The 23,625-nt window shown below is 34.2% G+C and overlaps 1 protein-coding gene and 1 long non-coding RNA gene across 2 annotated transcripts in view; one reads left to right on the top strand and one right to left on the bottom strand.

Moving 5' to 3' along the window:
* Nucleotides 1–20,320, top strand: part of LOC126975039 (probable serine/threonine-protein kinase DDB_G0282963) — a 64,023-nt gene extending 43,703 nt beyond the window's left edge. The window contains exons 2-4 of the mRNA XM_050822823.1: nucleotides 10,683–10,775; nucleotides 12,180–15,141; nucleotides 18,213–20,320. Coding sequence (XP_050678780.1) covers nucleotides 10,711–10,775; nucleotides 12,180–15,141; nucleotides 18,213–19,043 — 3,858 coding nt within the window. The 5' untranslated portion in view covers nucleotides 10,683–10,710 and the 3' untranslated portion in view covers nucleotides 19,044–20,320. The remainder of the gene's footprint in view (nucleotides 1–10,682; nucleotides 10,776–12,179; nucleotides 15,142–18,212) is intronic.
* LOC126975126 (uncharacterized) lies at nucleotides 20,006–23,618 on the bottom strand. The gene is made up of 5 exons (XR_007731636.1): nucleotides 23,446–23,618; nucleotides 23,307–23,372; nucleotides 22,568–22,699; nucleotides 21,704–21,934; nucleotides 20,006–20,154 (listed from the first exon to the last, which is right to left on the bottom strand). It is a non-coding gene; the product is annotated as an uncharacterized LOC126975126 (long non-coding RNA).
* Nucleotides 23,619–23,625: the final 7 nt, after the last annotated feature.

Genomic DNA, 23,625 nt, shown 5'->3' with positions numbered 1-23,625 from the left:
TAATCTATTATCTAAGTTTATCTATCGTTTTACCATTCGTTTGCTGTTATTGCTTGTATCACAGATTGTCTTTGTTGATTAGCCTGTATCAGATATGATTATGAATGAGGCTTTGTTGGATCGTATGATTAGTTTTTAAATTTATAAAACGAATAGTTTCAACTTCGTTTGCACAAAGCCTTGTCCACATAATACAAGGAGAAGATAGAGATATGAATTTCTATATCTTCCTCCTTTATTACATAGCTTATTCGGATCTATTATATTAAGACCCGACCTCAAATTTATATCGCGCTCTCTAGGGTATTATTTAATGTACAATTATAAATATAACAATTAATCATGATGATTTTTAATATTTGACAATTATTTTCAACTATTCGTCCTTAAATTCGAGTGATTCGAAATTCAAAAATCATATCATTACGACCAGTTGGCTCTTCCTGTCACTGTCGTTCCCACGTAAATTATTGTAAGAAGTGACAGTACACCGTAGAGAGAATAACAAACCAATATTACTACGAATAAAATGCTGCAACTTAAAATAACTAGCTTATTTTAGGTTCTAGCTCTCAACGATGCATTATTAAATACTTAATGGGCTTTTCATGTCCGTTGATGAATTTATTAAAATTTAAAAGCATGAAATGAGGGCAGGACAATATTTTCAATTAAAAATTGCATTCCTGACTCCTGGTCATACCAGGTTGTAAAAACAATGTGACAACGAGTATAATTTTTTAATTTCGTCGTCACACCACTGATATTAAAACACCCTGTCATTAATAATATTAGTGATATATCAATTTCTATTCTTAGTATCTCGGCATTTTCGATAGTTTAGATATTGAATGATTATGGAAGGAATTGTGGCTCCCCTTCCTCTTTCGATTGAGTGAAATTTTACGCTTTCGACCATTTCGTCCACACATCCCTCATGAGCAATCATAAACTAAATAACGACTCTTATAAAACCCCGGTTAAACATCGGTTATGATAAGTCATCTTATGTACAAATGCTGCTAAAAATATTGTTATTTTATAAGCATATGTATTATGTTTGTTGTACAAATGTGGGTACAACTGCGGAGCATATTTCTCGGTTTGAAGGGCGCCGTAGCTGGAGATAAGACTTATTATCTCATGTGTCAGAGTGGCGAGCGCACTAACGATGCCGCCGAATTTTGGTATCAATCAATAATCTTGATGGGGTCTATATTGTAATCAATAAATCACCAAACCCACTCGACTGATATTGACGGGACTTTCACAAGCAGATAGTTCATTGTCATAGGGACTTATTAAATGTGTGAGTACTAAACGGTGGTCTCATGCCGTTGCCATATGGCAAATAGGAGGTTATGCTACTTTTATTAAAGAAGTAGAATAAGAGTTCACAAAAATTTAATTATTGATTATAGCGATAGCAGCTTCTCCGAAACTACTGAATCGATTTGAAAAATTATTTCACTGTTGGAAAGCTACATTATCCCCGCGTGATATATCCTATATTATACATTCAAATAATTAGGGATTCTTACTAAAACTTCATTAATGTAACCCAAGTAAAAAATATCTAAAATATTCTTTACATCGCATGCGCTACGAAAACGGTGGATGATAGAATATAATGATGTGCTACGACTTTGCAGAACACACCTTTTATACAAAAAGTGTCGCAATAGCAAATGACATAAGTGTTCTTTTATTTTAAAAAGTTAATTGAAATGTACTACTTGATCAGTCCTGTGTATGCAGACGAAGTCGCGGGGTGTCAGCTATTTTTTTTATTTCAATACGGGCCGAGACGAGCAGGACGTTCAACTGATTTTAATTGATACACCCTCCCCGTTACAATGCAGTACCGCTCAGATTATTGAAAACCCAAAAACTCTGAGCGGCACTACAATGCTCTTGTCACCTTGAGTTATAAGATGATAAGTCTCATTTGCCCAGTGATTTCACTAGCTACGGCGCCTTTCAGAACGAATCACAGGGATAACAGATTACTGCTTCATGGCATAGGCGCCGTTGTGGTACCCATAATCTAGCCGGCATCCTGTGTGTAGGAGTCTCCCTCTGATTAAAGCTAGTATTACACTACATTAAAATACTAGTCCCTACATAATTATACAAACATTATTCCACAATTTACTCCAGAAACATTCAACTGAAAATAATTTTGATAAGGGACAAAACAGGACGAATAAGAATAAAAGCATTCGTTATAGTTTCGTATAAATTTCAAGCTTCCCCAGCGGTACACTGCCCAGATAAAAATGTATTCGTGTCGTAAAGAATCCCCGTGAAACTCGACCCGTTGTATAAATAATGAATAGTGAGTCAATATCTTTTGGCTTATCTGAATTTTGTTACTTAAAATACAGCAGTTATAATTTCCTGATGTTAGTTTGACGTGAAATTTTAGAACACTATTCGACAAAATGGCGCTTTCGCTTCTCCGCAAGTGTCTATACCTATTTTACTTTCGTCATGTACTCACGTTATTGTTTGCCATATTAGCCATACAATGATATCCTTAAATGTTTTTATTTAAAATATCATCAAAAATTTAGCTGTGTCATCATTTAGTGGGAGGCTTCTTAGCACTGGATGCCGGATAGATTATGGGTACCACAACAGCGCCTTTTTCTGCCGTGAAACAGTAATGTGTAAGCATTACTGTGTTTCGGTCTGAAGGGCGCCGAAGCTAGTAAAACAAATGACAAATGAGACTTAACATCTTATCTCTCAAGGTGACGAGCGCAATTGCAGTGCCGCTCAGAAATTTTTGGGTTTTGCAAGAATTAAAACTGCATTATAATGGTCAGGGCGTATCAAATACCATCAGCTGAACATACTGCACGTCTCGTCCCTAATTGCCATAAAAAAATTCTTTGACACTTATAACAAGTATGTGTCCGTAGAGCTTAGCTTTAAAGCAAAGAGTAAAGTTCAAAATATAGAAATGCAAACAATATTTTCTGGAGCACATATTTCAATATGCATTGTTGATGAAAGCCTTATTCAGTAAAGGAAGCTATTGTTACAAAAACGAGCACATCTCACCGTAGAATGGAATGTAGGGCAACAAATAAAGATGTTTTAGAATACTGTTTAATTAGCATTGTCACTGTTTTGTATGCATCTAGCTGTCGTACTATTGTGAGGAAATGTTACTTTCCCAAATAATTCAAGACGGGTGGACGAGGCTTATGTTTATTGTTCTTATTTCGCTCTTTCGCATATTAAAAGTTGAAATTTCTTACCCCTTTTAATGTACTATCTTTTTTTATTGTATTTCAAATGGTTGCCTGGAAGAGATTACTATATAGTGATAAGGCTGCCATTTGCACCATATGATGTTATTATGTGAGTTAGTAGTTAAGTTATGTATTGTTAATGTGGTGTCAGAAAAGTGTAATAAATAAATAATAAAATTTATACTTATTTCTCCTAAATACGATGAGATAGGGGTTGTATATTACAACTATTCCAACTGAAGACAAGTATATAATATTACTGAAAGCAAATAATACAAATATATTTTCCGTAAATTCACTTACCTATAATGCGTTATAGTGTTTAACAACATTTATGAAAATTCACACCAATAGATTTTCTTCCCTGTAATAGACAGGCAGTAAAATAAATTTTTAATTTTATTTATATAGTAATATATATATATATATATATATATATATATATATCTATACTACTAAATAGAGAGCTATTTTTTCCGTTCGGTTATACTGCGAAAACTACTGAACCGATCAGAATTATTATACCGGAGATTATGTTAGGAGGATTATGTTTCGGAGAAGGTTTTAGTATATATTTGATGGTGATTTACTATATGGAATCTATATTTTTTTGACTTAGAAATGCCTATATATGCGCAGTACAAGTAATTAAGTGAATAATATTTCATTACATACGACAATTCATACAATGAACGTATGAATTACTCATTTATATGCACAGTATAAATGGCAAAATAACGTTTGCCAGCACTTGTCTAATATAATTTTAAATATGTAAAGAACGCTCAGTCGAAAAATAAGTTTTCATTTGAAAAGCGGTACTAAGCTTAATGGTCTAACTTCATCTTGGCTTAGCTTGGCGTCTGGACTTTACTTGCACTTAAGTTCAAAGTTATCTTTCGTTCTGTGGTTTGCCGCTAAAGTTATAAGTTAATTAATACTTTTGTGTAAGTCGCTGTTTGTGGATTTATGATCAGACACCGTGAAGACTTTTTTATTGTTGTTATTTCTAGTTATTGAAATGTTATTAAAGCTCTCAACCGATGATATTCAAGATTTACATTGATGATATTTTATTGTTTGCTTGGATATGTTACAGCTTCATAAAGCATTAGAATTTCCAAGAAACCTGCCTTTTGACTGCTGTACCCAAAATTTTGAGGGGCATCGCGATTGCTCTCGTTTTCTTGATATAGAATTGGCGTATCGAAAATGTCGTAATTTTAGAAGCTACAGCGTTGTTCAAACGCAGTCACTTAGCGCTTGAACATTACTGCTCGGCTGTAGAAAAAGGCTCCATATAGCCGGGAACCAGTGCTAAGAAACCCTTCACTGGTAAAATTTTAATCCTTTCACGTGCCACTTCGGTGAAAGATTTATCTGTTGTGGCAGCCATTCAACCTTCACAATTTAGACATGATTCTTCAAGAACGTTACAAATTCTTTGTTTCTAGAAAGTTTCAATGGTCAGTTGCTACCACTGTGGTATCCATCTAGCTGGTGCCATCATCCAGCTATCCTGTGCTAAGAAGCTTCCCTCTGGTAAAATTATCTTTGATATTGTGAACGGCTTGATTACTTGGCGCTGCATACAGACATCATTGTCTCATAGTTATCACGTTGAGTGTTCCGAAGAGCTGTTTAACCTGATTCCTGACGCCGTAATCCACCTTCGCACGACACGCCCTAAGTTAGGCTATCATCCCCACCATCTGGATGGGGTTTCCTCACAGCGCGATTCTTTTCAAGGAATTCTCTACCACACACTACCAAACATTGGAGAATTTCATTGCTACATATGCGTGCCTCAAAGGGATGCGTTCCTTTAATTCCCCTACTATTTCAAGATAAGGTATTTGATGGTTATCACTTACCACCAGATGACCCGCGTGCTTTAATGTTCTTCTATTCGATTTAAAAGTATATTTAGAATTAGATATACATTTTAGTTTCAACTTTTGATTTTGATAACATGTCAATATGTACTTCTTTACCAGTTTTGTACACTTTTAGGGGTTTTACGCAATTTTTGCGGAACCCTCTTTTATGACAATACGGGATGAGACGAGCAGGACGTTCAGCTGATGGTAATTAATATGCCATGCCCATTACAATGCAGTGCCGTTCACGGTTCTCAAAAAACTCATAGTATCTTATTTCACTAGCTACGGCGCTCTTCAGAACCAAACACAATAATGCTTACACACTACTGCTTCACAACAGAAAAAGGCGCAGTTAAACCCTTTTTTATTTTCCAAAATTAAAGTAGCTTTAGTTTCTAAATAGTAGTAGATTATAAAATAAGTTACAGAGTCAAAGTCTGGTAAAAACCGATAGAACCATTTCCGTAAACACAAACTGATAAAAACCGATTTCCGTAAAAAATCGGACTGACATTTATATCCTAATAATTTATTTATTATTATCAGCATTAAGTAAAGATCTGTTATTATGATATTAAAACAGACAGAAGTAATAAAAATTCCGCAAATATGGAGACTGTGATGGTTCAATAACCTTTGTTGTCACGAAGCAGAGAACCGTTAAGTGTTTGAGTTTGCTTACAACGAGACCGGAACGAAAAACGGAACTTAACTTAGTTCGAAGAGGCCTGAACAAGAATAGTTATGTCAAGGTCTTAGTGACTATCAAATTATTTATAGATAGATAGAGATATCTGAATGTTTTCTGAACCCTCAAAGTATGTTTTTTTGACGTACTTTTGTAAGGCATTGACTATTTGACGTTTGAGTATGTTTGTTGCATCACTTTATTTATTAGAATTATTACAATTGAAATGATTTGTAAAACGATGAAAATTTAAATCGTGATTTAAAAGAGTGGCAATGAGTTTCTTGCTACTTCTTCTCATTAGCTCAACCCTTTAGGAAGTAGCAATAGATGCAATAATATTTTGTTTTAACATTAATAAGTGTTCCGTGCCCTACATGAATAGTGATTTTTGATTTTGATTTTGTTTAAAATGCTCATTATTGCTATTACGTGCTAAGCGATCGGAAAAGCAGTTAACTAAACTAGTCATCTGAATTATGATTATGATTATTCAAAGCAATAACAATGACTAGAGCCCATAAAGAATACTGGGAGAAATTCTTGCACCATTTCTTCTCCTTCAACGTGCCATTTGTTTCCGAATCAGGTGCCTTAATTTTCATTATAAACTGTTCTTAAGGAACCACTTTGCGGAAAAAAATTGCGTTCCACTACATCATTCGTATTCTGAAAACATAAAATAAATCAGGCTTAATATATAATTATTTAAATATTTTTTTCTATTATTATCAAATATTTGTATCAAACGGACACTTATGAATCAAAACGTGTATTTAAAAAGAATTGTACTTGAAGAATTGTAATAATGGCCGATATATTGGTCCATAGACTTATATACAATCATTATAATCGATATTTTTCCTATGGCATACATACTTATGTACCTTTTTACATGTTGTTTCATAGTAATCTCAAATTGATTATATGACTACGTGTATATGTCCACTGTGTTGTATTATTGACTGCTCAATTATAACCTCAAAATCTGATATATATATTTTTAAAATCGAAACGTCAGAGAAGAGACCGTTATATTTTATTATGGCTTTCTCTGTCTAATCTTATTAATGTCTTTGATATTTCAAAATTTATTGCATTACTTTTTTCATTATTTAATTTGTATCTTATTCCGAAAATGAAATAAAGTAATAAATGAGTTTAATACCCAATTAATTTTCAATTATGGCGTAATAATTAATAATAAATTGTTCCTTGTTGTTCTAATTAAGCAGAACTGTCAAACTGAATATTAAACTTTTCAAAAATTAATAATCACATAAAAATAATTCATCTTCAGTAATATGAATATCCTATCGCTTATGAAGTTGGATGAAACATATTTAGCTTGAGTTAATCCCATTGAGCGGTTTCGGAGCTTAAAGCGATTCTGCAGAATGCAGTGATACGGAAATTGTTTAGCGATATATACCTATATATTATCTGTGTATATTGTCAAAGGTACACTGTGTAAAATGCAGTTTAGCCTAAATTTATGAACAAAATATTATCACCATTATTTTAATTAATTACATTTATTAAAATCTAGCTGACCCGACAGACGTTGCACTGTACATAACAAAAAAAATACTGTTTTTATGATTTCGTCAATAATGTTTCATAGCATCAAGAACTATTTGATAAGATATGCCTCCTGTTGTTATAATGAAATTGTTTTACAATAGAACCGTCAATAAGTACTCTCGTAGAAAATATATACATACAATACTTTTGGAAATTAAAGTAATTTTGGGTCCCCAATCGAAATGTAAATTATCCTATCTCTCAAGTTAGACTAAACTGCACTCGATGAAGTAAACCCTATTAAAATCAGTTCATTAATTTAGGAGTTCACTGGAAGCAAACATCAGGTTACAATGAACTCCTAAACAACAACATTAGATACTGTTCCTTAACAGTAAAGTGACACTAAATGTATTCATTATTAACACATCAATACTAATTAATCCTTTTAAAGGTCATAAATATATACCTTAAATTTATATACCCTAACTGTATGAAAGTGTTATTAAGGCAATTACGAGGTTGTATCCGTTACATAACCCCGTGTCGTCGGCAATTAGCCGCGGTGCAGAGTAAATACATGCAGAGTAACGACAGACCACAAAACTAGACAATATACTAACATTATAGTTTGATTTTGATAAATATAAATATGTGTATATGTATAAAGTTTATCTATTATAATATTAAGTATTATATACTTAAAATATGCATTATTTTTTTCCTAATGATGATTATTTGCAAAAAAAAAACGCACCAAACTGCTAATCTCGCGATATCTCGAAATTGGCGAGATCTCGCAGTATTGTTATTCATAAACTCGCGGGATCCCGCTTGAGCCCCAATCTCGCGAGATTTGCATTCCCTATTTATATTAATGGTATCTCCTCCCGGTATCTCCTATTTAATTTTCACCGAAATAAATAATAACTACGTTCTCGATTAATTTGTAATTATTTAAATTTGGTGTTGCTTTAATTATATACGTATATTCGGATGCATTTTATTTGAATATGCACTAATCAATGTAGCTATACCAGTTTCCTGTAAAACTACCAGTGGGAGGCTCCTTTGCACAGGATGCCTGCTAGATTATAGGTACCACAACGGTGCCTGTTTCTGCGTGTAAACATTACTGTGTTACTATACGGCAATCTAGTGAAATTACTGGGCAAATGAGACTTAACATCTTATGTCTCAAGATGTCGAGCGCAGTTGTAGTGCCGCTCAGATTTTAAAATTTTTCAAGAATCCTGAGCGGCACTATATTGTAATGGGCAGGGCGTTTCAATTACCATCAGCGAACGTCCCGTTCGTCTCGTCATTTTATGTCTTGTGAACTAAAATAATTGGTTCATCTGTATAATATTAACTCTGTGGACTGTAGGAAGCGCTGCTACTTCAACTGCGAGTAACGGAGATTGGTGCGCGTCGTACCGTGAGGTGTCGTCTTGTGTTAACTGTTCATTTTATGGCCTTCGAGTAACTTTTAAAACTCATGGCTTATTGCACAGATTTATTTTTTACCTTTATTTTTGAAGTGAAAACATCTTAAGCGACGTTAAACGCATTTCTCAGGAAGGGTATATATATTGATAAACTCGCGTCAGATTACGTGACCTGATCGAAAATTCGTAATACGGTCGTTGAAATTAAAAGTTGATTTTTCTGAGAGATAATTTTTTTAATGTAAAATAATATTTATTGTAATAGTCCTGAAGTGTAACATTTTTGATGTTATATAAATTGTTATTTTTGTGTACGATAGCGCAATAAATGAATTTTGTATTAAACCACAATATAAATGCTTGTACTTTTATACTGATAAATAAATCAAAATCGTGTGAAATTATTCTCTGCCCATTCCAAAATATTCAAAAATGCACAACGTTCAAGTAATCACTTCTGCCGGCACTCCTGTAGTGCAACCCGCTATTTTTTTTTATGGAAAAGGAGGACAAACGAGTCACTCACCTGGTGTTAAGTGCTCACCGCCGCCCACATTCTCTTGCAACACAAGAGGAATCACAGGAGAGCTGCCAGCCTTTAAGGAATGTGTACGCGCTTTTTTTGAAGGTACCCATATCGTATCGTCCCGGAAACTTAGTAGTTCGTCGAAGAAAGATCCTTGAAAACCGCACTGTGGAGGACCGCCACACATCCAGATGGTGGGGACGATATCCTAACTTGTGGCGTGTCGTGCGAAGGTAGAATTCGGCGACAGGAATCATTTGAAATTGCTCTTCTGAACATTCCCCGTGATAAATTCGGTAGAAGACACACAATGAAGTTTCATCATCATAGGTTCTCAATCTGGGCCCCCTTGTGGGCGTTTGAGACTTTCGGGGGGGCAGTAGAAGACCCAGAGAAAACTAGGGGGCATTGAGATCGCGCAGATGGGGCGTGGGTAGATTAAAAAAAATAGTCTAGAAAGGCAAAAAAAATACACGAAAATACTCTAGAAAAAAATATAGTCTCAAAGTGGGCGGTGAGCAAAATAAGGTTGAGAAACTATGGATTAGATAGTAATGTTGTAAAATAATTGATGTAAGCGAGAGTAACAATACAGGTGAATAAGGAACTTGTAATACTTGTTTATGAGCGCATGTACAATGACAATAGTAAAACTGGCTTCACTGGCTACTTGTAATGATGCTAATTAAGTATATACATCTTTTTCTATCAAATGGAAAAGGTTGTTTACTTTACGGGACAGGATGAGTGTAACGTCACTGAGTAATTACTTTTAAATTATTCGAATAATATTTCTATTCATTTATGTCAAACAAATGACACATAAGAATGTCAAATATTTAATATTTCACCCTTAGATTACGGATTGGTCTCCGCTGCGCTCCAACTAGATAACGCACTACATAAGAACAATAGCTTTTTTATTACGTTAATTATTAGATGCTTGTGTAGTGGCATCTTGCCATTTGATGCCATTGAAGGTCTCAATGGCATCTTTCAAATTTTGTAACATATGCTTCGTGTTATTTTACATTGAAATTAATTAAATGATTTGAGATACAAAGTTTAATAGAACATGTGGCACGTCAACGTATTATATTGTTCGTGACTGGCTCGAGTACGCCCACTAGGGCTAGTATTAGTTGCCGCACTTTGCGACTAGTTGGAGCGCAGCGGAGACCAATCCTTAATCTAAGATTTTACCATTTACCACTACTTTTCTACCTATACTTTCAAACCTTTATTGATAACAAGTGGTAGTCACACAAAATAGAGTTCACTAATCCATGTCTATTTATTAGTAAAGAGTGCATTTAGTGCAATATAATAATAATAAATATTCAATTTCAGATTTGAGTACAGTGCATGGAAGTCTACAATGTACGTGTTTGGGGTCCTTATTTCATATGTTTTATGCGTGTATGCAGACGATGCCCAAGATAGGTGAGTTGTAATAATTTTATATTTAGATTTCCAACAGTACTATGTGCTTAAATTTGCTTTTTTATGAAAATAAGATAGCTACGGTAGTCTTCAGACCGAAATACAGCAATGTTTACACACTACAGCCTCACGGCAGAAATAGGCACCGTTGTGGTACCCATATTCTAGCCAGCTTCCTGTGCAAAGGAGCCTCCCACTGGTAAGCTGCTAATTTGCTGTCCGTGTATCTCATAAATAGGTGAAATATTCACACAGTGTGTATTTACTATTGATTATAATATATCTAAAGATAATATTAACCATGATTCCGAATTCCAAATTAGCATATTTTTTTGTTACAGCACTGTCTCCTGTTTCTTTTACGAAAGTATTAAAAAGAATATAGTGTTGTTTTTTACGATAGTACTTTGACTTTTGAAGTTTGACTTGCACCCTTACTGATTCTAAGAAAATGAGATATTAAAATTAAATATTTTGGGATTCTGTTTCTGTTTATATAAAGATCCTTTCTAAAATCTAGATTATTACAGAATGACGTAAATTAATGTTTTACGGCCTTTAACCGGCAAATAAAATACGTCCCACTGGCACAAATACATGTCCGGGCAAATTTGCGCTTAGTTTGGCCAAACCGTTCAAACGTTTGTTGCCGGTAACATTTTTGAAATTATTTTTGCAAAGTATTGGTGGCTGTGATCCACAAAGGCATCTTTATAAATAATAGAAAATGGTATTGATGCATGCTTGCTGTCTTAAGTTTTGTTAATTAAAAAAAAAGAGCAGATAAGTTTTTAGTGCGTGCACAGTAAAACTCATAAGGGTTTTAGTTTGAAGCATTTTCTTCAGTCTGCGCATGCCCAGTGAAATGAACATAATAGTAGTATTATATGATTAATGTAAAAATGGAACAAATTTTATAGATGATCTGTGAGCGTATGACAATAATATTTATGTACGGGTTAGTGAAATAAATAATAAAATAAATAAATGACATATTTCTATAATATATGTAAAAAAAATGTGTTTGATCAGTGGGACAACAACTCATTTACCCTTTATCTCTTGTTAGCAGATTGAAGCAGATACTATTTTATGTTAGGTACAATGTTATACTTATATAAGGAGGTCTCAACAGTTCCCTACTCACTAGCCCATGAGCTCATTACGTTCATCATCATGATAATATTGTCACGAGATAAATCCTTGTAATAGTAACTCAAATAATATTATGTTTTTTGCAATAAACAATATTATTGGACTCGATTATTTGTAGGTCATATCCTAACTCTCGTCTTTTGCTTAGTCATATTGATTTGTATTAAATATATTGAGTATATTTATTAATAAAATATTATTATAATCTGTAATTTACCACACGGCTAATTCGATATGTTTCATTTCCAGACGTACAAAGTTACCCTACATTGCGGATGCTATAGGCAATAGCCTGCCTCGACCGTCCAATCTTCCAGCAACTGTGGGAAGTCCGGTAAACCTTTTGACACCAGACAGATATGAATTCTATACATTTGATGAATCCGGAGAGCTTGTTAAGAGATTGATGACCCTTGAAGAAATCCAAGCCATTGTTGCAGCAGGGGAAGACACAGACGGCTTAGTTACATTTGCTAATGATGATCATCCAACTGTTGCGTTTAATTTTAGCCAGCCTTCTTACAACAAAGTTCACAACGTTGTAACGAATGTTCAAAATGTTCTCAAAGCTCAAATGGAAGCACACAAAAATAATCCTAAGATTCGACCCACCTTAGATACACCTGATGTTTCTGATTCTTGGAGTTTGATTTTGCCTTCAATATTCGGGAATACAGGAGTGGATATAGTACCAGATAAATCTTCTGGATCTTTTATAACACCAGAAACAGACACTCTTGATTTTGACACCCCAAACAACGATTTGTCGAATGTTTTAACCAAAGAAGTAATTAATACTCAGTCATCTACATCTACGCCAGAATCAACACAATATATAAATAATTCTAAGGTCAAAGATATTCAAGAAAATATAACAGCACCACCGAAAAATTATACTAAAGAACAAAGTACTCAGAAGCCGATACCTGTTCATTTAAATAATGAAACAATCACCAATAATTTCTTGCCATCTACGGTTAAGCCTCATATATCTACATTATCAATAACGAAGACCAAGCCAACATCTGTGAAAACAGAGGAAATTGCTCAATTTGGTACTGGGATAACATCTTCCGTTAAACATACAACACCTAGAATAACAACTGTTTACACAACAAAAAAAAATGACATAATTTCAAATCAAGAACCACAAACTTTGAATCAAGAATTTATTCCTGTTTCTATGATATCGCATACAACTGTTAAATCGGTTAATATTACTCCCATAAAACAAAGCTCTACACCCTCTGGTGAAAGCATTATCAATGTCATGACAAAATCACCCGATAATTTACATTTATCAACAAACTCAGAAGAATATATTAAAGATAATTCCACAACACTCACAACTCAATCAGTTTCACCTTCAACTACAATTTCTTCAACTGAAATTATATCAACACAGAGTAGTAATAATGTAAATGTAAGCAAACTGGAACAACAGCCTATTGTTCCACTATTTGATGTAGCGCAAAGCATAAGTCAAATTGCTTCGGATCTTGGAAATAATTTTGTACCTGTACAGACTACAAATAATGAAAATGCAGATGCAATAAAATTGAATATGGATATGGAAAGTAAAGAAAATATTGAAATAGACATTCCTTCAGGTTTGGATAAAACACATGATCTCAAAATAGAAAACCATTCAAATACAGATAATATTGTGAAAATATCTCAAGAAGAGTTACAAACAATAAATACAGAAAAAGAAAATAATAGTTTTGTTACTATTGTGACAACCACAGATGCAATAATATCAACAACAGAATCTTTAGAAACCACGACAGTAGATAATATACTATCTGAATCAATGAGTGACCTGCTATCTCAAGTTGTATATCAAGGTGCAGATGAAAGGCTCTCACAAGAAAATAATAGCGTAAAAGAAATATATGAAAGAGAAAATATAAATGAGAACAAAATAAGTGAGTCAAGTAATAATGATAACAAGGTATCATCTACTACAGAAATGAATTTTGAAACAACAACATATTATGTTACTGAACAAACTAAAGAAGATAATTGGAGTTCCAATGAAAATACCGAGGCTACAACAACTGAAAGTCCTTTAAATGAGATGATTGGTCCAAATTTTATTAAGGTGTCTTTAGAAAATGATAAAACTCAAAAAACTAAAAAGAAACCCGTGCAAGATATTACCACTCAAACAACTTCTACCACTATAAGTCAATTTATAGAAAAACAATCCATAAAAAATAATAATGTTTGGTTTACAAGAAACAATTCCATTCCAAATCAACCAGAAAAATCAGAGGAAAGTGTAACTCTAGCATCAGTGCAATTAACCCAATCTACAATTCCTTATTCTAACAATGTTAACAACATTATTTCAAATTCAAGTTTACATAATAAGGTTGAAATACATGAATTTTCTGAGGTAAAAAACAAATCAAATAAAACTAAAATTTCTGGGGATTTTCCAAAAGTAGATGAATTTAAAAAGAAAATACAAAAAATAAATATTGATGATAAAGAACTGGCTAATGAACGTAATAATTCATGGAAACTCATTCCTAGTGTACCTCCCCCTAAATATCATGAACCAAATAATGAAAGACCAGAAGGTTTCTACACTTCAGAAAACAGTGCAGATAAGAATATTAATTTAGACTTTTCTAAAGAAAACCAAGGCCTAGAAGTTACCACAAAAGATGTGGGTGAAGATATTACCCAATTTATTGAACTGTGTAACGAATTAGCATTTCAATACTGGAATGACCTCACGGAAAACACCGACAAAAAGCGTAGCTTTGTTTTGTCACCTTATTCTATCACATCAATGTTGGCTATGATGTTTATGGGAGCAAGAGGTGCAACTTCAGGTGAAATGAATGAAGTATTGAAATTAGATGATATGTTTACATTTAATCCACACTTTACATTGAAAAATATATCAGATTCAATCGATATATCCCCAACTTCTGGAATTGCTGCATCTGCTTTTATTAGAGAGCTATATAGTGACAGGAGCAAAGGAAAAATTTTGACTTTTTATAAAGAGAGAGCCCAACATTTTTATAATGGGCATGTGGAAGAAGTTAATTTCAAATTGATCAGTGACATAATAAGAAGAAGAACAAATTTATTAGTTAAAAGATACACTTGGGGTAAAATTACAGAATTTCTTAAGAGTAACAATATAATGATGAATCCTCCATTAGCAGCATTTTCCGCAAATATTTTCCAGGTGAGTGAAAGATGTGTTGTTTTTTTCACTTAATTTTAAGGAAACATAACTTTTACATTGTGAACATTTGTATAGTAGGTATTTTTATATCTATTTATGTCATATGTATATTGCGTTAAATATATGGTTACCTGTCACCCATAATAATGATAATAATCTTTATTGTTCAAAAAGAGAAGGTCGCGGAATGGTGTAAATTGAACCTTGTCTAATTAACCCCCAGAAGACTCAAGTTTGCGCTTTTACCACTAAAAAAACCTCTTCTGCCGTATCACCGCTCTTCGACAACACTTCCCTTAAAGCCTCGCCTAGTATCGGAATACTGGGTCTCGAAATCTCGAGCGAATGCCAATTCCGTGGCCATCTGGAGGGCAAAGCCAAATTGGCTTTGAAGAAGCTGGGCGTCATTAATAGAGCACGGCAATACTTCAAGCCGGCCCACATTCTAGCGCTCTACAAAGCGCAGGTCCGGCCACACATGGAGTATTACTGTCATCTCTTGTCTGGCGCACCCATATCTGCTCGATCCATTTGACCGCGTGCAACGCAGAGCAGCTTCAATTGTCGGGGACCCAGTGCTCTGGGAACGGCTGGATCACTTGACGTTGCGTAGAGACGTTGCTTCATTGTGTGTCTTCTACCACATTTATCACGGGGAGTGTTCCGAAGAGCAGTTTAACCTGATTCCTGCCGCCGAATTCTACCTTCGCACGACACGCCACAAATTCGAATATCATCCCCACCATCTGGATGTGTGGCGGTCCTCCACAGTGCGGTTTTCAAGGAGCTTTCTTCCTCGTACTACTAAGCTGTGGAATGAGCTTCCTTGTGCGGTGTTTCCGGTACGATACTATATGGGTACCTTGAAAAAAAGCGCGTACACCTTCCTTAAAGGTCGGCAACGCTATTGTAGTTCCTCTGGTGTGGCAAGAGAATGTGGGCGGCGGTGATCACTTAACACCAGGTGGCCCGTACGCTCATTTGTCCTTCTATTCCATAAAAAAAAGATACTACCAGTATGAACAGTAATTGCTAAACTACACAAATCTTTGAATAAGTATGACGTATTAGTTCAATTATTATAATGTGGTAGTAGCCAAATGACTGATTTGCCCTTACCGTAGAGAGAAGATGAACAAAACTACGGCCCTAACTAAATTCAAATTCAAAAACACTTTATTCATGTAGGTCACGGAAATGACACTTATGAATGACAAAAAAAAATTGTTTCTTATTGAATTCACCGCTACTTCGTAAAGGGTTGAGCTAATAAGAAGACTAAGTAGCAAGAAACTCATTGCCACTCTTTTAAGTCAAGATTTACATTTTAATTGTTTTACAAATCATTTCAATTACAATATATGCAAAGTGATTCAACAAAAATACTCAAATGTCAAAAACTGAAAGGCTTTTTGAGTATAGTAGGTGCATCAATCCACACATACCGTAAATACATAGAGACATTATGTGAGCATTTCATAAAAAAAATATTTACTAACTTTAACTTAGGAAATAATAATAATAAAAAACACATCAAGCAGACCTCCCGGTAACAAGATCATCCAGCCACCACGAGTATTACCCGTTCACGAGCATGACGCATGGACCAGCCATCGCCTCCCTCGACCATACTTTAGGGAAGGGAACGACCCGCCCTACGTCGCCGCCACAAGCAGAGGCATTTAAGCGAGCATGATGATACCTGTCACGAGAAATCTACCGAATAACAAAACAATTCAAGTTCGTCTACATATTATGCAGTAACTAAACAGACTCACTGCACGGAAACGGTGTACGGACGGTGATATGTATTTCTTAGTTTCACCCAATGTTTCACCGACTATTTGTACGAGAAGATTGGTACCAGTGCCAGCCGTTGTTTACCGAAGAAACTTCTTAGTCGGATACGATCCAATTTTAGATGCAACTGCAGCGGCAATAGGGAATAGAAAATAAATAGAAACAAATAAATCTTATATATAAAATTCACGTGTCCCGGTGTTTGTTACCTAATTCCTGCGAAACGGCTAAACCAATTTGTTTGAAAATTTGTGCGTATATCGCATGGGTATGTAGTGAGAATCGGCCAACATTTATTTTTCATACCTCTTATGATAAGGGTAACCCACCCACCCCTAAATATTTAATTTTATTTTTTTGACATTTGTTTTTTATTTATTTTATTATGATTCAGCGTTATAATTTTATAACGTGCGTGTATTTAGACGCACCTTCAAATTTTCACCCGTCTACAATCAACACCTATTTTTGTATCGCGATTTTAATAATATTTTATTCCATCCACAGATACGCACGAGAGTTGCAAGATGGCGATTGAATATAATAATTATTGTGCTACGATAAATTTTATGTACGATCTATTTGGCAGGTCTCAGAATTGGTCGCCATTTATTTTTTATACCCCAAAAATTTTAAATATAATTTTTTTTTATTACTTTATATGACAATACAATGACAACGTTTGCTAGTTATAATATAATATTTACACACCTTTACACAAATAATCTTGCCCCAAACTGGGCATAGCCATAGCTATGGGTAAAACCAATGATATATTATTTAATACAATACACTTACTTAAACATACCGAAATACTTAATAACTCGGAAACAAACATTCTTCATGTAAATGTTTGCACCTATGGGTTCAACCGTGTGACCACTAGCTCATTAGGCAGGGTCAGTAACCACTGGGCTGTATGGGTTGTCGTATATATAAAGTACTTATAAATTCACTGTATAAAAATGTATGCAATGTAAAGGATAGCTGTATTCCACGTAAATAATAATAAACAGCGACAGTTCCGATGTGCGCAGATGAAACTCGCAAATTTGTTAAAAAATCTGAATGGATACAAACGGTACCAGACAAAGAATGCGAATCGCTGGTTGTGAACAAATTCAATGTAGGTTTATGTAACCACAAATTAGACTATATATGTTTTGAGAGTAGCAGTTCAACATCCAATAGTAGTTTCCCAGTGTTTGCAGATGTTGCTTTTAAGTGATGATTTATTATTTTATCTAAATCCTCTATATTTAAATTTACAGACTGACTGTACGGGAACATCTGTAGATGGAAGAGATGGTGAAATGTATTTCGTAGTTTCACCGACTGTACGTCAGAGAAGATTGGTACCAGTGCCAGCCGTTGTTTATCGAAGCAACTTCTTAGCTGGATACGATCCAATATTAGATGCCACTGCAGCAGCACTTGGAAATACAAACTCTGTTATCAGTACATTGTTCTTAATGCCAGGCCAACAAGGAAATATTGTTCATGCAGATGATTTGGAAGTGTTAGAAAAGCGTCTATTAGGTTCGAAACCCACTGCTTCCGTCTGGAACCGTCTCTTGAGAACACTTTTGCCCCGAGTAGGGCTCGAGTTGCAAATACCAAGATTTTCACATAAGTCAGTTTTTAATATATCTGCGTCACTGCAAAAAATGGGATTAAAAGACTTGTTCAATTCTAACCATGCTGATCTTGGTGGTCTCAATGGACCTTCGAAGAATTTGTACTTGACCGATATGGTGCAGCTAACTTCATTTGTAACTTGTGGAGAAGGTGTTATAGGAGAACAGCATCACATTGAAGAATACCCTGAGACGCTGTCGGATGTACAAAAGCGTAGAAATTCAAGATGGCTGGGTGCATGGAATGAGCCTAGAGATTATCAAAGATCGTTTCATGATCCACATGATCTTGGTGAAGCTATGAACTTGCCGCTGCATTTACGACCACGACAAGCACGTTTGCCAGCAAGGAGTTCTCAACCAGCTCGCCTAAAATATGATAGACCATTTTTATTCTTCGTAAGGCACAACCCTTCGGGAATGATTCTATATGTTGGTCGATACAATCCTAGGCTTCTACCTTGAAGATGTCAATAAGACTGTTAGTTTAACTTTGTTTGATTCCTAAGAGGAGAGTGATAAGATATACTGGCGCGTAGATATAAGACTAGTTAAGAACATTTACGTGACAGTATTACTTATTCTTGGTATGCAGGTATTTTGACAAATTATTGTTTCAATATCACAATATCTCTTTTTACCTTCATACTAATCTAATCAGAAAGCTGTGGTTCTTTATATGTATAAGTTTGGGTTAATGCACATAATTATGTAGATCTGTCGTGTACTATACTGTGGCTTTTTTATAAGTTTAGCACTTTGAAGAGTTTTAAATTATGTATTATGATACAGTTAAAAGATTTTCTTTGTATTACTCCTTATCTCTGGTGTAAGTTGGAATCAGCAATGAAGTTAGTATGCACTATTAATGTGTTGTTAAATTTAAGATTTATGCACCTAAATTTACTTGAAATGCTAAATACATATATTTTTTTTATTAGTAATGCTATTTGTATAGAATTCAGCTTCCAATACGTGGTTTGGTTAAAACAAAAAGTTTATGTTTAGATTTAAGATCCAAGCCATTTTGTATGTTTGAAATATTTCACTCTTTTTTGATGATAATAACACTAATAGACCGTAGTATTATTACCTACTCATACATTCAACAAATAATTTACTTACCTTTAAATACGTACATTAACCAATTATATAGTAAAGTTTTAAAGATGTATTATATTTTACACAACAATCGTTCCATTTTTGATGTATGAAATGAAATAAATCAACATTATTAATTTTCAATTACACATACTATATTTTGTATTACATTGTGCATCTTTAGTAAAATTAAGAACAAAAATCCCTTTAATTCAAGCAATCTACTAGTAAAATAAAATAACTTATAAGAGGGTCATTACAATGTGGTTCAAGATTTTTATTGATACATTGTATTGCATAGTTATAGTTGTAGTTATATAACTTAAGGCACCATAATAGTTTGTTCATTGCATTGTAATTATCATAAGTAATTTAATGAATAAACTTGATGATTTCATATAAAAAATTCACGGCATTCATCGTAAAATTCCTTCCATTCAAAGCATTCCTTTGAATTTATTATTTTGGGACAGTCCTGAAAGAAAAATTACTTCAACCTCTTACTTTAATATATTTACAGCAAAAGACGTCAAGATATCATTATTTATCACATTAATACCTATTATAGTAAATTCTAGTGTGTCTCTTTTGATAATTCTATAATTTTGTGTTCTTTGAATATAGATTTTCTTCAAGACTGGTCCAATACTTTTATTCCATATGGTATATTATTTATTATGCAACTGCTGTGTAAGAAGGGGTATTAAAACACGAATGTGGGTTGGGTGGGTAGCAAAATAGTAGGTATCACATGAGTGTTTTAATACCTAATTTTCAACAGTTGCATACAAAACTTTATCTACACCCAGAATATGAATCATGTAATTCAGTACAACATTACAACATTCGTTTGGATGATGCAAAGGTTACTAGGACTGGCTTTTTTAATGTTAGCAGTAGATAAACTGTTTCAGAATCTTTTATAGAGGATTTAATTCATGCGTATATAAATTTTATTGAAAGACTCCATCACAAATAAAATGAAGCATTTCTTAAATAAGCATTACTTGGTTGGTATCCGGAAAAATGCTTCTGATGTTACTAATATAAATTATAAAAAATAGCATGTAAAAATATATCTATAACCTATCCTCCTCCCAGCAAGGTTAATAATAGGACTACCGTACACTAATGGTATGGTATGGCGTGAAAAATATATTTCACGTTGATTCTGTCTCAGGTTGTGAATGTCCTCCCTGCTCACAGTAACATTTTCTCTATCAATTGTTAGCATTGTTGATAGAACAGAGATGATTGAATACCATAGCGTTGAATATAATTAGTGAGGCCTTCTATGCGTATTCTATTTTATATTCGACTACTAAGACTTAGAGTTACATAGAAATTCGAGATTATTTAGATAGACACTTCTTTTTGGGCATAAGTGGTGCACTTCCGTGCACCACTAATGCCGTACATACTGAATAAAATAACCTAAATGCAACAAAGTTCTTTCGTATACTATGCATCTCTGACATGTATCATAAAATATTATAATTTTACTTCACACTTTGCATAATTGCTTATTTGTGTGTTTTCTACCGCATTTATCACGGGGAGTGTTCCGAAGAGCTGTTTTACTAGATTCCTGCCGCCAAATTATACCTTCGCAAGACATGCCACAAATTACAATAACATCCCCACCATGTATGGCGTTCCTCCACGGTAGGTACTATTATTTCGACCATACTATGCGCTTCCTCCTGCGGTGTTTCCCGGACGATGCGATATGGGCACCTTCGAATAAAGCGAGTGCATCTTTCTAAAATGCTTGCAAAGCTCCTGCGATTCGTCTGGTGTTGCGAGAGAATGTCATCACCCAACATCAGGTGACCAGGACGATCGTTTGTCCTCCTTTTACATTAAAAAAAGTGCATAGTAAACTTGTTAAGACTGTCTACTTTTTTAATATTGGAGGGGGAAAATGATAGTAGATGGGTAAAAGAGATAATACAACGGCTCGTAGACTTTGGCAACACCAGGAGTCAAGAAATGCGTTGCCACTTTAATACTTCCACACTTACCACGTTAATGTAATTTCTAACACAGCCCAGCAGGTTAAAAAAATCACAATAATTTATCGTATGCATTCTAAAGGTTTGCTTGCAATGAGTTTTAGCACTGATCATGATCGTGTTGAACTCCGAATTTAGCGTCGTCCATTTCTCCAGGTGTGAATAAAACCTTTCTTCATTGACAGTTCCAACAGGGTTTAGCATTGCATATCTATTGAGTACACATTTCCAGTAATCACACTAGAAACATATTTTAAATAAATTTTATGATACCTTCGCAAATAAGAATCTGGCAGCAAGTATATCGAAAGTTCTAGACAAAGTGCAAATGATTTAGTAGAGACTGAAACAAAACGGGTCACTAGTGAGATACGCTCGAGTAATGCGGGTTCAATAACGTTAATAGTAAGTAATACAAGGTAATGATGTCATTAAGAATACTTCAGTTTGTAAATCTCTTTTTTATGGAAAAGGAGGACAAACGAGCGTACCCGTACGGTCGTGTATTAAGTATCCGGTATTAAGTGATCACCGACACCCATATTCTCTTGCAACATCAAAGGAATCACAGGAGCGCCATTTAAGGAAGGTGTACGCACTTTTTTCGTATCGCTCCGGAAACACCGCACAAGGAAGCTTATTCCACAGCTTTGTGTTGTTGTTGTGTTTGGAGGACCGCTGCACATCCAGATGGTGCGGATGATATCCTAATATTTCTCCTCGAAAATACAATATCATATTAAAATTACTGGGAATCCGTAGTTCTACATCTTTTCGACAATTGTAAATTTTCTGTACTTGTGACCCATCTACATGGCATGCAGATCCGGAAGTAAAGGCCAATTAAATTCATAAAGGACATAACATTAAAACCTCTTTGATCGATTCTCGTCTCAAGATGGTTATATTTGCTGCTCTGTTCATTTCCCGAATGGAAAACCTGGCGCCGCATTCACGCGATACATCGCGAGAAAAAAAAGGCGGGAAAATACAGCAGTGGCGATCCTGAAATATTTTAATAATATAGGTTGTTACTACATAATAAATATTAAGGTGAAAACAACTAAAAAGAAAATCATTTTATAATCTGCTTTTTCATCATAAAATATTCTTGGAGACCCATTTACTAAACCTGACTTTGAATTCACGTATAAACGCGTAGGAATAAACTATTCTTCGGCATGGTAAAACCAAATTTACACTATACTTGTTTGGAAAAATGATATAATGAATTACTTATTATATGTCAACATCTCTTAGCAATATATCGCGAAAATATGGCCGCAGAAGTAAAAACTGTCCTAACAACTAGACATTGCACAGCTCTAATGTCATGATTGCCAATGTTACCTGTTATGTAATGACAAATACTCAATCAATAAAAAAAATTTAAACAAAGCATCACATTGCACCATACTAGAGCAAGATGTTTAATCGATTTATATTATATTGAAAATTATGACGATGTGTGCTGTAAAGGCTGTTTCAAAAAAATTTTGGTCCACACATAATATTACTTGATATAAAATTTAATTGTCAATTCAGAAAAGTGTACAAGTCTGATTATACTAAAATTAGGTAAATTAATTTAAGAAAAATAAAAGATACTTACCATAACATCGCTATTGCCCATACATTTGTCAGGCTTTAAGGGCAATTTTTCATATTGACACTGCACCTATTTAACCAATAGATAAGATCTGACTGTTAGCAAATATTCAATGTATTATAAATATTAATAAAGACCATACCGTTTGTATGAACGTAAAAACAATGACAGCATTAACAACTTTCAAAAACATATCTCACATGTGATTCGGTTAACGTTTCCTTGTAAAATAATATCACCAAAGGTGGATCATGTTTCCGGTAATTTCATAACATTAATACTGTTGAAATAGTAGCGTATGGAGTGAATGTAAATAATAAAA

Source organism: Leptidea sinapis, chromosome 34 (assembly GCF_905404315.1).
Source record: "Leptidea sinapis chromosome 34, ilLepSina1.1, whole genome shotgun sequence".
NCBI lineage: Eukaryota > Metazoa > Arthropoda > Insecta > Lepidoptera > Pieridae > Leptidea > Leptidea sinapis.
The sequence above is the reverse complement of the archived record's forward strand: the minus strand, read 5'-3'. Positions and strand labels throughout refer to the sequence as shown.